This window comes from Perca flavescens, chromosome 22 (assembly GCF_004354835.1).
Source record: "Perca flavescens isolate YP-PL-M2 chromosome 22, PFLA_1.0, whole genome shotgun sequence".
Taxonomy (NCBI): Eukaryota; Metazoa; Chordata; class Actinopteri; order Perciformes; family Percidae; genus Perca; species Perca flavescens.
In genome coordinates this window covers 7,818,562-7,836,579 of record NC_041352.1, presented here as the reverse complement: position 1 = coordinate 7,836,579, position 18,018 = coordinate 7,818,562, and the positions used below count along the sequence as shown (strand labels likewise).

Sequence of the window (18,018 nt, the reverse complement as noted above, 5' to 3'; positions counted from 1 at the left end):
GCTTTCTCTACTGCCAATATTGTTGCCATTAGATAGGCTAACAACAGATAATAATTTTTGTCATTTATATGTTATACTTCCTTTGAGAGATTTTGATATTTTTGTTAAAAAATATATTTGCTTTTAGGAGGAAACAGTGATGGGGATGAACATTAGGGATATTGCAAGTTGGGTCAAGCTAGACTTTTCATTCAAGTGTCCAGACTACTTCACATAAATATAGATATAGCCTACTCACATCATTTCTGTACAGGTTAAGTTTTTTGTTTTTTTTAACTATAGACCTATGCTATAAAGAATGAAAAATGTTGTGCAGTGTGAGCATGTGCTGACCAGGCATGGTAAGCACTGACAACCACCACCAGAGGTTACAATATAACAATACAACTCTTTTTTTTTTTGCTGCAGAATTACATTACAGTGCGGTTTAATATCTTGTAGGCTATGTTACAGCGCCCTCGTCTGGTTATCTTAAAACACTGCACCTGTCGTGGTCTGAATTCAACCGAGCTAACATGAGCAGGGCAGAGGAGGATATAGTGCATTCGATGTACAGCAACAGGACAATCAAACACCGGGCTTTATGTGTATATTAAATTTATTTTCTGAAGGGGACAGATACTGGCCTCCTACGGTAAGCGAAAGTCGTTGTCATCATGCGTCATCTTAGCTTTGGCTGCCTGTCCTAGCTTACTAGCTAACGTAAAGGTAATGTAATAACCTTATCTTGCAGTGGTGTGGAGGAAAGCGTTGCCCTATTTATTACTGGCAACATAAAGCTACCTAATATAAAATAAAAGAAGACCTTAAACAAATATTTGGGAATTGCTACTCGATTCGGCATGCATCGGCAAGCAGCTCTCATTTTAACAATATTTTAGGTAACGGTTAGCTCAACGTTAACGTTAATTTGTTCGGAGTGGCGTAACGTTAACTTTAAATAGTAAGCATAACGTTAGCGTTACGAACCTAGCTAACGTTAGCTAGCTAGCTGTTGCAGTGACTGAAATTATGATTTTTTTGAAAGTGGTTAACCACATTTTGTTAATGGTGTTGGTACTGTTCAGTAAAAGGAAGTCATCTTTTGCATTTAGGTAAGCGTGCGTGCTTGCTAACTTCAGCTACCAAAAGCTATCTAGCTAACTATTAACGTTGACCGCTTGACTTAGCTAGATAAGTTAGCCAAAGCGTGAAAAACGTGTCTTAAAAGTATAACGTTAGTTAAAGTAGGCAGCCAGCGTTTTGTTGCCATGCTGGCTCTAGTCCCACCTCTGTCGTCATGTTTCTTAAGCGCACCAAAATAGCTGCAGTCAAGAGAGCGAGCAGCATGATCAGTAAATATCATCAGTGTCACTTTGTTGACTGCCTATATTTACCAGTTCATTATTGTACTTCTTTATTGTTGTTGTATTAGTTTTTATTTTGGCCTTGATATGGCATTGACATGTGTATTACCAGTAAGTAATTAGTGTTTTCGTTTGTAGTCCTACAGAGACACAGGACTTCCCTCTCTAAGCTCCACTAATGCTGAATTAATGTGAAACACGTTTGACAGGTAGCTGCCAGTCTCTCAGTCTGAGCAGAAATCGATTTCAGGCCCCGCTCTTCCATGAAAACCATCATGCAGGTTCCTCTGCCTTTATCTCAAACCAAAGCATCATGGCTTGTTCCTGTTTGGATTCACTGGAAAGGGTCCGGCTTCTAATAGAACAAGTGGATGCAACCTAATCACTTGACAAGATGATCTGACACACTAATTATCATCTACGGGTCTTTAAATGCTTTTTCCATCATGAATTATTCACATAATGCACAAATCTATAAAATATGAATGGCATGTGGCTCATGTCAATAATTAATCTGCCCTCACAGTCTGGTACCCTTTAAGTATAACGTATGCTGACAGATTCTGCTCAATTGTGTAAGTTTAAGGGAAATCTGAGGATCCAACTTTTTCAGCCTGTATAAGGAAGCTTATAGTCAATATTGATGACGGTAAATACAATGAACATACCAATTTATCCTTTTCTTTTTTTGTACAGGGTGCTCAGACTTCATCAGCCCCTCAGAGTGAGCATTACTGCTTCACTTCATCATCATGCTGCACCACTGAAGAAAGGCGAGGTCAGTGTCAGTTTGAAGAATCTTGTTAACTGCACCGGTGGCAGGGGTTGGAGGGCAGGAGCACAAAGCTCAGGAAGATGGCATCACCCTTTGTGCCTGTCCCTGTGCCAATGGACAGAGCTTTGTCAGGAGGTAGCAGCAAGCTCAGGCGGCCACAGCGAGCTTCATCACTAGGCAGCGTCTCTAGCTTCTCGACCGGGCAGGACCACGGAAGAGGATGTGGAGGATTAGGTACCCAGCACCAATCCCGCTGCGTGGACAGAGGTAGCCGGAGCAGGACACCACCACCCCCCCAGAGCCCTGTGACCCGGGCCAGAGTGAACGGGATTCTGGAGCCCTCCATAGAGTACTCTAGCTGTCCCCGCTCCATATCAGATCCTGCTGGGAGCCAGCAAGGCGAGGAGAGGCCTATTACCCCCACTGTGCTGGGGTACGAAGTCATGGAGGAGAGGGCCAAGTTCACGGTATGAAACCAGAAAATAGGCTTATATATCCTTGACGTTTGCCAGATTTCACTCATTTAGGTTGGATACCAGTTGCCTTGGGCTTCCTTTTGTGTTGGCATTTTAAACTATGGTTAACCTTTTCTCAGATCTCTGCAGGGTAAATCCAGACAGCTAGCTAGACTATCTGTCCAAGTTGCTGTCTGAGTTTTCTGTTGCACGACTAAAACAACGTTTAAACGTACACATGTTCCACCAAAACAAGTTCCATCCGAGCCTACTTTGCAGCGGCACCATGGCTTTTCTCCGGTGCTTAGCACCACCCAAGACGATTGTGATTGGTTTAAAGAAATGCCAATAAACCAGAGCACGTTTTCCTCCCAGAGCACATTTTCCTCCCATTCCCGAATGCTATCTGGAGTAGCCAGACTCTCATCCAGTGCGCTTTGGAAGATGGTCTGGCAAAGCAAGACTAGGCTTATCATAATAACCTTTTTGAACTTGTGTATCTGTGGCACAACTTTCCATCAAAGTGCGCTGATTAAAGTTAAGCTACGTTATTCAGCCTATATTGAGATGTAGGTTGGCAGCATGTGATCCTCTTTATCAGTTTTCCTACAGTTATAGTGACAGGACAACACTTTAACAAAGGGGACAGACATGCTCATTGCTCACTAGGGACAAGCAAACATTATGATGCAAACTGGAGATTACAAGTCTACTGTCAACATTTACTCAGCACACGGATGTGTATTAATTGCATACAAATCATCTTCAAGCGCTAGCAAAAGGCAACAACTCTATACTTTTGGAGTCGTAAACAAGGCATTAAGATCACCTTTGTGTGTTTTGTCTCTGCTGCAGGTATTTAAGGTCCTGGTCAGGAAGACTCCAGATGAGAACTGGGTTGTTTTTAGAAGGTACACAGACTTCTCCAGACTCAACGACAAGGTGTGTTTGGGTGTGTTATGTACATATTGTCTTTGTGTATGCATGTTTTGAATGAAAAGTATGTGCAGTCCCAAATCTCAGCCCTATCTGAAGCTTTATTTTTGTGATCATTTGTTTGCAGACAGTGTTTTTGACCATCAAAGTATTGCTTTCAGCATGATTTCTTTTGTTTTTGAGTGCACTGTGGAAGTGATTAGAGCTACACAAAGAAGCCTTCTGTTCCCAAATAGCCAACATGCCCTAGCCAACTAGGGGAAACGGGTCTCTCATGGTTCCGGGAAGGACAGTTCGGTCACAGATTAAAAAAGGGAAAAATATTAAGACCAGTTTAATTAAAAGATAATGGTTAAAAAGCTGCAACAAAGAAACAAAGCTTGTCTTTGTAGGCCCGCAAAATATTGATTAAACCTACTACTGAAATTCACAATTTATGAATATAGACACAGTAACCCCAGGCAAGAAGAATGTAACACAAAAGATGGGAACACCCTACATTCAACAATAAGAGAGCGGACAGAGAGGGGGGTGTGGACATGTAATAATAGATATCTGGCATAGTATTCTGGACCTCACCCAACATTGCTTTACTCTATGTTTATGCACATGGCTCAGGGTTCCCAGTGTGAACACAGTATGTGTGCAAGTTTATGCATACCAACCCACTTCCTTCTGAGCAAACTGCCGACATCAGTGCCTGTTATCAATTAGGGGTGGGAATCACCAGAGGCCTCACGATACGTGTTGAAATGTTCTGCAATATGTTAAGTTATTACTTTTTTTTCCAACTTTTTTCCCAATTTCAAATGATGTCCCCAAAAGGAAACTTTGTCAACATCTGTTTTATCTAAAGAGATAAATTTCTCCGTTTCTTCATCTCACTTCAATGTTTATACTGCAAAATGGGATTGTCAAGCAGACAAACTGACCAACACATATATAATAATAGATTGATACTATTGATAAAATATTGTCTGGTTTGAAAAAGTTGTCTGGTTTGGCATGCTCCCATGACTGTGGGAACAGTTCGTGAGGAGAGAATGCCGTACCAATGTAATTTACTTCAGGGTTCTGCAGAGGCATTGGCGCTTGTTGGTACACTACTACTGGTGTAATGATGTAATTGTTTCTCCTTCTGTGTTGGCACAGTGCTGCTTGTCTTACACAACAATAAGTATACCAGTACGCAATATGCAAAACTGAGTTTCCTGTTAAAGTAACAAAAGTTTATTATATTTTACCCCTATACTTTAACTTATCCACTAATTTATGTGTTAAATTCTAGGGGTGTAACGATCCATCTACTACATTGATGTATCGATTTATATTCCTATGATCCAACTACATCGATCTGTGCTCGGCGAGTTGGCCTTTTGGACAACATATATCAATCTAACATCGTTTTAAAATGTAATAAATCGTTACACCCCTAATTAAATTCCTATGTGTATGATTTTCTCTTTTTATACATATTTCTATGAGTGTTGTTGAAAGGGAGCCTGCAAACTAATATTTTATTGCCAACGACTTTGTATTTGTTGTGCAATTGACAATAAAAAGTCTTAAACGTGAAACTAGAATCGTGTCTTAGCCAAACTGAGCTGATGTGTCATTTTAAATACATGATCATATTTTAATGGAAAAAAAGAATGAAATTGCGACCTTAAAATTAAAGCTTGTATCAAATGTAAAAAAAAATAAGGTAAGCAGGTAGATAAGGGATACAGAATAGATGACTGCAGAAGTGAAGTGTGAGTGCTTCAGAGAGATTATTTTTCTTGTCTTTGCCAATTTTGTATTTGCTTTTATGTCTGCGGAACTGTTGTAACTGTATAAGAGAGATCTTGTGATACTCCTTCCATACTCTGTCTGTGTTTGTGTGTGTTCTAGCTGAAGGAGATGTTCCCAGGCTTCCGCCTCTCGCTGCCTCCTAAGCGGTGGTTCAAAGACAACTATGACACAGACTTCCTGGAGGACAGACAGTTGGGACTCCAGGCCTTTTTGCAAAACCTTGTTGCACACAAAGACATTGCCAACTGGTATGTGACATGATTATGCAGCATTTCAATTGAAGTATTCAGCCTTTTTGTGTAAACTATGTGCTTTGCAAAATGGTCACATGATCATTGATAATTCCAACTTTTTATTTAAGTACTTTTTGTGTTACAAAACACAAACACACACATTCATGTTAGACCATTTGTTCTCCTTGACAGCCTGGCAGTGAGAGAGTTTCTGTGTCTGGATGACCCCCCTGGGCCTTTTGATAGTCTGGAGGAGAGCAGAGTAAGTGTGCATATACATGAAAATATGTGTGCTCATGTACTGAATGTGTGTTAATGCTGCTATCCATGCCACTTTAAGAAGGATTCTTGTCATTTTAGTAGGCCCAGGTATTGAACATTATAATACAATAGCTTTGACAACAGACCAAGTTTGGTCCATGGCAGGAATTTCACTAGGGATGCACCGATCCGACTTTTTCAGTCCCGATACCGATGCCAGGGGTGTGTGTATCTGTCGATATCCGATACCGATCTGATACTGTTGTTGAATTAATAATAAACTGTATACCTTTTCCACCTTATACCTTCCTTCCACCATGTGGAAGAGACTAAAGGCACCAGACCTTCCTAACTAAACATTACTCTCCTAACTAAGACAAAATAACATAGATGTAATGTATTGAATTCTTATTTATTATTAAGATAAGTTATTTCTCTAAGTACAATTTCTCTAGTACATAGAATATCACAAAAACATTTTAATGTCATCATGTTTACTAAAAACTTTGATTACTAAACGGTTTGCTTGGCTCCACAACATTATATAATAACGTTATATGAAGGAGAATGCATGAAACAGTTACAGAATCTAAACAATTTTTTTTTTCTGCAAAGTAGTAAAATAAACTCAAATCACATGAATACACATACAAACAACTTTAACATTGTTTCTCTTTCAAACCAAAATAGTTGTAAGCGAGTTGTATAAACACTACCTTGGCCACAGGTAAGTTAGGTTGTAGTGTGGTTGTAGTGGGCGACGTAGCTCCACTGTCAGCCTCCTTCACTGTATGAATAATGTTAGTAGGTTGGCGGACGTATTTCAGCGAGGCAGACGACAATAAAATGTACAATTATCACACTGTGCAAGTAAAATAAACATCCTCTCCAGCACCGTAACGATTAAAGCCCCAAAAAACGTATTACACACTAGCTAGTAACGTGTGATGAACAGGAAAGTTAGCAAGCTAGCAAAATACAGATAAACTAGCAGCTTCACATCACATGGTCAAACGGTTAACATTCAGTACTCATTGCAGACTGAAACAACTCAGGAATAGTTTAATCTGCTGCAACAATACAAACTTACATCGTCTCTGACTTCTGAACGGGCAACTGTAATGAAAAGAAACACGACGCAATCTCTGGGATTTAATTACGTAATTAGAGTACGTAACTAACTTAGCCATAACTACACACACACTGTAATCTACACAGTCTCCGTAGTGTGAGGAATTCACAACAGTAACGAGGAACGATGCAGCACATAAAAAAAAAAATGTATCAGAGTAAAAGTATTAAACTCATCGAAAATACATACTCAAGTAAAAGTGGAAGTAGGAAAAAAATAATAATACTCCAGTAGGGTACAGATACAGCCTTTTAGTACTTAAGTAGAGTAGTGAAGTAGTTCTACTTCGTTACTATACAGCTCTGCAGCGAGGCAAGGCATCTTAAATCCAGTGTTTTAATCATTGCTCTGAACCATAGACGGGCAACAACAGTGGCTAAATTATGTCCGATTTTTTTAGAAACAAAAAACCTCGCAACAACAGACGGCTCCTCTCTTGAGCATAATTGTTCTGGTGTATTTCCGGTCTTTCTTCATCCTCTAACTTTTCTTCTCTGTTCTTGAATGTGCAGTAGTGTCCAGAGCCTCTCCCAGCTTAACAGACTGTTATGCTACCTGGCTAGCTAGCAGCTATAATGTTACCCAACATGCCGTTCAGCGGTGTAGCTACATTTGTAAATGTAAAATTATTAGTGTTAGAAACTGTTTTAGTCACAAATTGTTCTGTGCTATGGTGTTTTATCCTTTTAAAGAGAGTTAGTTGTGGGTTATTAATTGTTGTGTTATAAAGTTACTACCAAGAGTGAGAAGGGTACGCAGTTAACAGGGCTCCCAGTGCTGCGATGGTGGGGGGAAAAAACAAACTGGATCGGCCCCTGGATCTGTTAATTTTTCCGATCCCCGATCCAGCTATTTTGTCAATATCGGAGCTGATATCCGATCTTAATATCAGATCGGTGCATCCCTAAATTTCACACTACATTATTCTGTAGTCTCTTAGAGGGATAATAATAATTAATAATTAATAATAATTATTATTATTATTATTATATTTATTTTGTTGCTGCATCAGGGCCACAAAAGGCCCCACAATTTTTGAATTTAGATTACAGAAGACGGAAAGAGAAATAGAAAGGTAAAATACATTGTGTGCGTGCGTGCGTGCGTGTGTGTGTGTGTGTGTGTGTACTTTAAGAATTATAAAGTATTGTATGAAGTATCAAAGTGTTGGTATGAAGTAGTAGTTTTCAAGTCACTGCCAAACCACAGATACCATATGGGCACTGTATTTAACCTTTTAAAATGATACCCAGCCTGACATTTTTACAAGATATGAAGTAGCTCGGTGTTGAGGGCAGGGTCTCACTTGTCCCCTACAGCAGCGCTTGTAAAATAGTCTACTTGATTTGACAGACATGTTTTCAGGCAGACACCTCAAGCCCCCCCACATTCAACCTTTTTTTTATTTTATTTTTTAACACGGTCTGCACATATTTTATGCTCTTTTTTTTTTTTTTTTTTTTCTCGGTCACTGACTACCTCCAGGCGTTCTGTGAGACTTTGGAGGAGAGCAATTACCGTCTCCAGAAGGAGCTGCTAGAGAAGCAGAAGGAGATTGTCTCCCTGAAGAGGAGGCTGGAGGAGAGGGAGCAAGCCATCCTGCTACTGGAGAAGCATATCAAGTCAGTAGACATAAACACACACACATAAGTACAATATATAGGGGTTAACTGATTACAAACTACAAATTACACATGGATAGACCAAGGACAGTAGTAACTGGGGTCCACACACAAATTCTAAAATAGCAGTTAAATTATATGAAGTATAAGTGTGTGTGTGTGTGTGTGTCTGTGTGTCTGTCTGTGTGTCTGTCTGTGTGTCCCAGTGGTGAGTGTGTGAGCCCGGAGTCTGTGTGTGATCTGTCAGCTCAGGGCAGTGAGAGCAGTACAGATGCAGATGTGGAGTCGTCCTCTGCAGAGGCTGATCAGGATGTGCCTGAGGACACTGGGTAAAAGACACAAACACCACACACCTCATCGTGAATAATCACCTTCCCACTTTACAATTTATTTGTTTTTTCTGCTGTGAAAATAGACAAAAGTACATTTTCTAATGGTTTTAAGAAGTGGTTCAGGGGCCAAAGGCAAGGGTTAAGTGGCGAACATGGAATGCTGACATGCACTTATTTTGGTGTTTAGCTGCTGCTAATGAATCTCTTTTAAAGATGATATTAAGCCTTTTAAGTTTTTTTCTTTTGCTTTTTTTGATTGTGCATTTGTGATATAGGGATTCAACTGATGGTAGGGGGGGAGCCAATAATCCTCCACCTCATCTTAAAGCACTAAGCAAATCACATTTCCTTTGATTTATCAGTCTTCACCTGCTGTCAGCCTCCTTTTTTGCATTGCATATATTATATTATACTTAATCCTTACCAGAACATAGTCCCAATTACTAGAGACAGTACAGAGACATTACAAAAGGTGCTGTATATGTTCTTGATGTCTTTTTTTATTACCCATTAATGGTATACTCAGTGGCTTAGCATCTGTATCCCCATATGATGCCCAGTGTTCATTTTCAGCAATTTGTCCTCTTTGCTGAATATTGGGTTGGGTTATGTCTTATATACTGTATATGTATGGCATACAGTGTTGGGGATTAACGGAATACATGTACTGGCGTTCAGAATTATCCAGAATACAAATTATGAGTAACTGGATTCCTTTACAGTTACAATTTAAAAAGTTGGTATTTAAAATACAGTTACATAGTTGAAATCAACGGATTACATATGTTTCACGAGTTTATTCACTCTGAATAAATTTAGGCAACTCAGAACTCCCAGAAGCCCCAATATGAAAATGAAAAAATTAGATCAGTCACAATGGAATCGGAACCGGCACAACCGAGCCAGGGCAGGAATGCGTTTATATCTTGGAAATTCAAACAACATTTCACATTAAAGAAAGAACAGGGAGAATGAAATCTAACAACAGAACCAGCAACCAACCTCCTTTCAGTGTCCAAATTACTCCACCTCCAACCTGAAGAAGCATCTTAAAGTAATTTTTAATTAGCCAAGGGTAGTCGTCTGCTGTAGTTTTACTGGTCACCTTGCTATTTTATAGTTGACGTGCAGCTTTACATTCTCCTATGTGCTGATTTACTAGCTCCAGAGCCGTTGAAAGACTGACTAGCCCCCTTTGACATGCTAACTAACACAAGCTAAAATTAGCTTGTGGTAGATTTTTGTAGTATTCAGTTTGGGACTACAAATACAACAATCTATCTGCTTGTTTAGGTACACATTCAGCCAGCTGGAATAGAAGAACACACCAGAATAGGCCTGTTTAGTAAGCTGTATGTGATGACTGCATGATTACACTTACAAAATGCAATTCAATGTGGAAGTAATCCAAGTATTCAGAATATATAACAGAATACGTTACAAATGACATTTGTGGGCATGTATTCTGTAACGGAATACATTTTGAAAGTATCCTTCCCAACACTGATAGTATATGATATGACATAACCCAATATTTCCTGTAATGTATTCCAAGAACAAATGACAGCCATGCTTTGGACCTTAGCACATGCCTGGATAAACACATCAGTCTGATTTGTCCTTTTTAAAGGAATGTTTCATTGGCATGTACGTCTGTAAATAAATCAGGGATTTGAAAGTGAAAAGTTGATTACCATTATTATTATTTTCATCATAGTCCTTTTTAAAAATGTTTTCCCTTCCCATGTTTTTTTTTTTTTTTTTTTTTTTTTTTGCCCTCACATTTCACAGCAGTGCTGCCCCGAACTGAAAAAAGAGCCCCATAACATGTGAGGTACTCTACATACTAGCTTAGCAGGCTAACACTGTGGCATGTTGTCTTCTTATTTTCTTCTTCTCAGCTACATGCATCCCACATTAACTACTGTACTATAATGGAGGTGCCCTGTTTTGTGGTATCAGGATGTTAAGGATAGGTTCCTGTTATTTTCAAGTCCTGTCTTAAAGTGTAATTTCGGGTTGTTGTTTTTTTTTAGCCCTGAATCCTATTTCCCCATGCATTTGTGTCTAATAGACTGATGTGAACAAGGAGCTTTGAAATTGGTCCAGTATTGAAGGATAACGCAGGGACCGGCCCTCGCAAACGGAGCTGCAATGTAACCTAATGGGCCAATTGTGCAGCCTTGATTTTTGTCCACTAAAAGGGATTGTTTTTACTACTGACAGGCTCAGAATGTTATTTAAAGTGTCTGACAACATTATCGATCTCACAAGGTGACATCTCTGGAGAGTGGAACGCGAGTCAGGAGAAAGGCATTCTGGGAGTCTGTTGTTTCGGAATAGGCTACAGAAATTATAGGTTTGTGTTATCTAAAAGATTTTAAGTGCCATGGCTCAATATTTAAATGTGGAATGAGTTCATTATAATATGATGGCCGCTCGTATTCATTTGAGCCAGAGTATATGGATGAAGAGCGGACGAGGGGAGAGAGAGAGGGAGAGACTCGGAGGAGGGTGAAGCAGCTGCTGCAAGCCTGCGGTGCTCGGGACATCGGCGGTGTTCCTGTGGATAAGGCTATAATAGCCCATATTCACGATGATCCACTTCTGGGATTGTTCAGGTGCCGCCGGAAATTCCACCAGATGTCTTTCATTTCAGCTGGATGTCCGTTACCTTCCACATTCTTTGTGTTTGCATTCTAAACTCTGGTGGATTTATGAGGACTATGGTTAACTGCTCCTCAGATCTCTGCAGGGTAAATCCAGACAGCTAGCTAGACTATCTGTCCAATCTGAGTTTTCTGTTGCACGACTAAAACAACTTTTAAACGTACACGTGTTCCACCAAAACAAGTTCCTCCTCCAAGGCTATTTTGAAGAAATAGTGCGGGGCTTAGTATGATTGTGATTGGTTTAAAGAAATGCCAATAAACCAGTGCATGTTTTTCTCCCATCCTGGAATGCTGTGTGGGCCCTCCTCCGCAGCGCTGTGGAGGAAGGTTTGGCAAAGCAAGACTAGGGCTGTGATGATAACCGCATCACCGCAATTCCGACACTACCGCGGTGATGACATCATCACCGTCATCCCCGCATTTTAGATTTATTTTTCATTTTTTATGACACTTTTTTTTGCCTGTAAAAAGTTACAGGAGTGCATATGCCATGTGATATAAAATATAGCCTAATGAACACAATAATCATTGTTTAGTAATCATCATTGGCTGTCTTCTATCCTTTAATTCAAGAGATTAAGGAGAAAAAAAACTCGGTTTTTTCATTACATCAGCTTCACACAAGAGGATCATGGATGGACAGTCTATTAAATATATGGGGGATTTCTTTTGTGTGTCTGATTATGAATTATTTCTAGGATTGGAGGGGGGGGGACGCGTGTGTGTGTGTGTGCGTGTGCATGCGTGCTAAGCTCAACCAATCAACGTGCAGCTCATCGAAATATTCATGAGCAGACCATATAAGAAAGAAAAGCTCTCGTTTCAGTCCAGTCCCATTTTACAGGGTAGCTTTAGGGCCAAAAAAAACAGCAAAAGAGACATTTTCAGCCCAACCAATGTTACATACCCTATTAGGAGACCTTAAGGAACCGCATGAAATACCATATATAACCATTCTATCACCCCTTTAATCCCGACAAAACAGCATGGTTTAATTTTAGCCTGCATGCACGGTTTTGTATCCTAAAAAAGAGCCGCTTATATTGGTAGAGAGAGCAACAATTTAACACTGCTGTTAAATTGACTGCTGAGTCGCTCTCTTTGCTGTCTGTGAAATAGGAGAGAAAACAGGGTGACTGTAAATTACAGCAAAACGCAGCAAAGACTTACATTGAGCTTCAATGGAAACACTGTGCTGCAACAGATGTTGTAAGCTTAAGGTGTAGACACATATAGCCGACGGCCGACCGTTGACAGAAAACCCTGTCGATATGATCAGTCGCGTCCCCAAGGTCCAAAAAACTGCCACAGAACAGACCAAAAAGACGAGACGAGACGTAATACATCTCTATAACAGCAGGCGGCGCTAATCTGTAATGTTGCCCAAGAAATGAAAACCGGCAGCTGATTGGACGAACGCGTCACATGGGTTTGTTTTCTCCGGAAATTCAGACCTGGACTGTCAAATAGTTCACTGAAACGTGTTTCTGAAAACATTTTAAGCGAGAAATAGGCCATGCAGTTGCTGAATCTGTCTTCATTTCAGCTCAACAAAGGTCAGTTTAAAAGATTTTCATCAGATTTTGAGAGACTGTAGTCACCTCATTCCGCTCGTCATTTCCAGGTGAGTCCCGACTGCCCTGCCACCTACTGAACATGTCAGGTCGGCCAAAATGAACGCCGACAGCCCCCAAGACGGACGACGGCACGGGACGCACCGAACAGATTTGAGTCACTGACCTCGCCGGACTGTCCCACGGCCGATAATCGGCCTGATGTGTCCCGGCCCTTAAGCCGATGCTTTTTCGGGGTTAAGACCCTTCACTTTAGCGGCAGTATTGACAGATAAACAGATAAAGCCACTGTGTTGAAAAACTTGTTTTATTGTTCACTTTGCACCCACTTTACATAGTCTTTGCGGCGCGACCACAGCGGCACTGACGTAACTCACTTAAGGCACCCTGCCATTCTGGCTCTAACTCACACCCCTCTCGTAACGGGGTCGTGGATAAGCACCATATTTCGGTGATACGTTGCTTCTTCACGGCGGTAAAAATCCATACCGTCACAGCCCTACCTGTGAGTGCTGTGCATAATGCTGTGCCCCTTTGCCCAAAGTGGAAGAATGCCGATATTGTCAGCAGTGGGACCTGTTGCTTCCTGATATTAGTGGTCTTTGTTTGTCCAGGGACGATCCCCACATCAGAGGAAAATATGAACCATTGTTTTTATTACAAATCTTTTTGATAACACAAAACTTATGTATTATAGCATATTGACTGCATTAAACAATCATTTAAATATTGATCCATGGCACTGAAAATCTTTTAGATAACACAAGCCTATAATTTCTGTAGCCTACTGCAAAACAACGGACTCCCAGAACTCCTTTTTCCTGACTCGACACCGCTCTCTTCGGATAAGAAGTCTCCTCGTGAGATCAATAGTGTTTTTAGACACTTTCAATAACAATCTGAGCCTGTCACTAGTAAAAAAAAAAAAATCCCTTTTAGTGGACAAAAATCGAGGCTGCACAATTGCCCCATTAGGTTACATTGAAGCTCCGTTTGCAAGGGCCGGTCACTGAGTTCTTGTTGGACCAATTTCAAAGCTCCTTGTTCACATCAGTCTATTAGACACAAATGCATGGGGAAATAGGGTCCAGGTTGAAAAAACCCGAAATGACCCTTTAATACAATGCTCATTCGCTAATACGTGCAGGTAATTGTTGCTGTAATAGTTTCTCTGTCCGTACATATGACGTGAGTATTGTATTAAAAAAAAAAACTTTCTTATGTGTGCTTGCAGTCAGGATGTTTATCAAGGTTGGGGTCAGTTCACTTTCAGTGCACCAAATTCAGAAAAAGATCTTATCTTCTCTTACACAAAACCCCATCTCTTTGAACTATGGTGGCCTAACGGACACAAACCTTAAAAGAAGGGTGTTTTAACTCCAGAGGCTTGAGGGTTCTTGTTATTTATAAGAACAGGGTCAAGTGAAGTACTGTGTATTATTTGCACTTTTTGAATTGATTGTCCTGAAAATGATTTGTCCCCAACCGTGGCGTGTATTTATTGTTCTGCAGTGTTCTGTGCTCTGTAAACCTTTTGGTTTGTCACACTGCTCTCCTGCATCATACTGTATGTGACTAACACGTGCTGTTAGCACCTCTCTTTCACGTGGTGATGTGTGCTCACTACGTGGGAATTGTAGGTTGTTGGATTTCAGGTCTTCCTCCCCTCTCTCCCCATCTGGTATCTTGACACGCAGGGGAAATCCCATAAATCAGCCCGTGTAAAAACAGAATTGGGTCAACCATCTGTTTAAAAGTCTGAAAACTACTCTTGACACCATAATCCATAGCACTAAATCTTTAAATAAAAGAATGTCAGGCAGTAATGTATTCAACAACTTTTTTCATGTTTTACGACTAGTTATTGATAGTAATAAATAACGAGATTTGGATCTCAGCCAGTCACAATTTTTGAGTCCTGGTCCCGAATACAACTTTCTCCTCTATCTGTCATGCAGTGTGAGATGGGAGAGAGTCCGAGGTAAAACCGGTCTTCCTGCTGTGTTTTCAGTGGACCTGTAACTGTAACTTGCTGGTGTTGTGGCATTAATAACATGTCTCTACAGTATTTGTCTCCTTTCACAAGGATGGCTCACAAGTCGGGCTGTATTAGCGTTTCTCCTCTAATGTGCATTTCCTCTTGGATCCTCTCAGTCTGTCTGGCTTTATGTTGTCTGAGGTGTACAGCTCTCACAATGCATTCATTTTTTTATTTGAAAGAGAGTAATTTGCTGAATGTCTTTCCTTTGCTGTAACCTCCCTCTCTCTAGTGGCAGGTGTGAGGGCCAACCGCTGCGATCCTCTGCTTGTTGGTGTGGACCGTCACTCAGCAGCTCTCCTCCGCTCATCCAGGTCACTCAGCTTTACCACCAGAAGCTGGATCAATAACAAGAAACGCTGGTCCTCCTTTTCCCCTCTTCTCTTTCATCTCCTCCTCCCCTGCTAGACCACTGCACCTTCCATATGTTTGAGTGCCATTCCATACTTTTTTTTTTGTTTTTCTGCCTTTTCTTTGACCTTAGCATTCTCTCCTCCCACCACAACTCCCATTTTCCCTTTCCACCTTCCAGACTGTAGCTGCTGTTTCACCTTCCAGTCTTGCAGTTGGATCTGAAGCAGGCTTTATCTCAAGATCTGCGTCTTAAGTTAGAAGGGAACAGTTTTATACTGCAACAGCCGGTCTGCTTATATTTCCCCCTAAACGATGGGTCATGGGATATTTTATCCGGCCCATGCAAAACACTTCATTCTGAAGACCTCACGCAACTTGTGCAAGATATGAACTATATCTGGAATTACATGGCTACACTTCTTAAAACCATAAACCAAGTTGATCTGTCTTAAACGGTGTGGGGATTTCTCAGTACTCCTTGTTCACTTTTGAACCTTGTACCGCGGCCGCCTGATTGGATCGATTTGATCCTGCGGTCACAAAGCCAAAGTTTGGCTTCTTGACCAAAAATATAACATAACTTGAAAACATTCACAATTGTGACAATCTAAAGGAAACCCAACCCATCACTTCCTGCAGACGTGCATTGCTTCATGGCTCATTACTTGTGACAAATTTAGAGAAACCACACCCTCATGTGGCTATAGAAATGTAAAAATTTTAAAAAAAAGTCTGGATGAAAAAAAATATATATCTATGTCTCAGGTGGTGGGTATCACAGTGGTTTGATAACTTTCTGTTTGCAACTACTTCCATGGCATTGCTTTGTACTGCTATTGATTCTCATTGAGGCTACAGAGACAGACCTCGAGAAACGTCATTGTTTTCACTTTCAGTCACACTTAGTTTGCATCTCATAGCCTAGATTTCCTCATGTTTTAGTGCCATGTATGTTTTGTGGTAAACTAAATTCCTGTGAGAGACCATACAATCTGTAATGCTAAGAGAGAGCAAAGGAAATGTGGCCTATTGTTGCTGTTTATTGAATGCGATATGTGATATGTAATTTCCTGACCCATGCATCAGTTTGCTTTTAGAAATTTAACTATGCCAATTAAAGTAAAGTCCATACATTTGTACAGCCTTAAACCTCTTCTGGCACCTTGCCTGTTAATAGAGTGTAGACTGGGCCTGCACTTCTACTTCTATCAGTTTCCTCAAGGTCTACCTAAATACTGTAATGTGAGTATAATTAAAGGCTCAGATCACCCATTTTACAAAAAGAACAAAACATTTTTCTACTTACCTTGACTGGTGTGTGGCCATTTCGATAGTTTTGGGTTTATCTGCTGACAATTTTAAGATATCCATTTCGAATATGTCTGCTTCTATCTTAATATAATTGAGGTGATTGGAATTTAGTTTGTGGTGCTCAAAGTATTGTAAAATAACGTGAAAAATTCAACAGTAATCCAAAGATAATCCACAGACCCAAAAGATTTCAGTGAAACCACCATCTACTGAAGAATAATGTCTCCTGACAGGGCCACCCTGAGGTAACATCCTGAGTAACCGTGACCTCCATTGAGTTGGCTAGAATGTTTTTTTTTGTAGTTGGATAGAACTAACCTTTTTAAGAAACTCAAATCATTTATTCATTTTAGCATGAAACTTCAGCTTCAGTCAAGGGATGCAGGAAAAGGCCCCCCACTATATCACAGTGGTGCTAGTCCATGTCCTCGACGTTTCACTTGCGGGATTGCTCCGGTGCTGCAGGAAATTCCGCCGAATGCACGTCTTTCAGCCGATGTCCGTTACCTTCCACTTTCTTTGTATTGAAATTTTAAACTCCGGTAGATTAGCCTCGGGAAGAAACTTGTTTTGGAGGAACATGTACGTTCAAAAGTTCAAAAAACACTAGCCAGAGGGTTAAGGCCTACACATCATTCCCAAAAGCCATATTTATATTTGAGAGGCAGAGGTTTCCACATTTGGTACTGTGTGCCGACCGGCTGTTGTATTCACTCTTTGATGATGAGTACTGTGTATAATAACCACAGCTAATGTTAAATTGTCTCAAACTCTGCCTGGGAAAAGGTTGTGTGATGCACTTTAAGGATGAATGGCAACCCATGTTTGCTAGGATATGGTTTACACTTAGTTTGAGACAGAAAAGTGCCTTGTCAACCACTGAATCTGTCTTGATTCCCAACTGGATCTAATGTGTTGATGTGGGATTTGTGTATATTAAGATTTTTGTTAATGTTTTGTTCTTCTGTAAATTCCCTTCACGCATAAATCTAAGTGCCTTGACCATCTTCAACTTTATTTCTTTTGATGTGTTTAAATAGCTTTATAGAGTTGTGTAGAACATGAAACACTTCTACTTTGTTCCTCTGATGGAAATAATGTTTTTAAATGACAGTATGTGTATGTCGTTGCTTGGAATAGACGGAACCAACATGTTTTTGTAATATTACATTAAATTAACATG

The 18,018-nt window shown here is 40.3% G+C and overlaps 1 protein-coding gene across 10 annotated transcripts; it reads left to right on the top strand.

Moving 5' to 3' along the window:
• The first annotated feature begins 418 nt into the window (after positions 1-418).
• On the top strand, positions 419-16,660 carry snx16 (sorting nexin 16). Of its 10 annotated transcripts, none has more exons than XM_028569327.1 (9): positions 419-634; positions 2,043-2,588; positions 3,432-3,518; positions 5,406-5,554; positions 5,732-5,801; positions 8,418-8,554; positions 8,761-8,883; positions 10,681-10,715; positions 15,403-15,485. In XM_028569327.1, exons 2-8 carry the CDS (start codon positions 2,202-2,204, stop codon positions 10,694-10,696), a joined length of 969 nt encoding a protein of 322 aa, XP_028425128.1. In that variant the 5' UTR covers positions 419-634; positions 2,043-2,201; the 3' UTR covers positions 10,697-10,715; positions 15,403-15,485. The 10 variants fall into 10 exon arrangements, with proteins under 10 accessions (XP_028425128.1, XP_028425126.1, XP_028425127.1 ...); XM_028569325.1 differs by having other exon boundaries at positions 10,678-10,715; XM_028569326.1 differs by having other exon boundaries at positions 10,678-10,720.
• Positions 16,661-18,018: the final 1,358 nt, after the last annotated feature.

Coding starts and splice junctions, on each gene's coding strand:
- snx16 (XM_028569319.1), top strand. CDS start 2,202: ATGGCATCACCCTTTGTGCCTGTCCCTGTGCCAATGGACAGAGCTTTG. Junction 8,555..8,760: donor CTACTGGAGAAGCATATCAA/GTCAGTAGACAT, acceptor TGTGTGTCCCAG/TGGTGAGTGTGTGAGCCCGG. Junction 8,884..15,402: donor GATGTGCCTGAGGACACTGG/GTAAAAGACACA, acceptor CCCTCTCTCTAG/TGGCAGGTGTGAGGGCCAAC.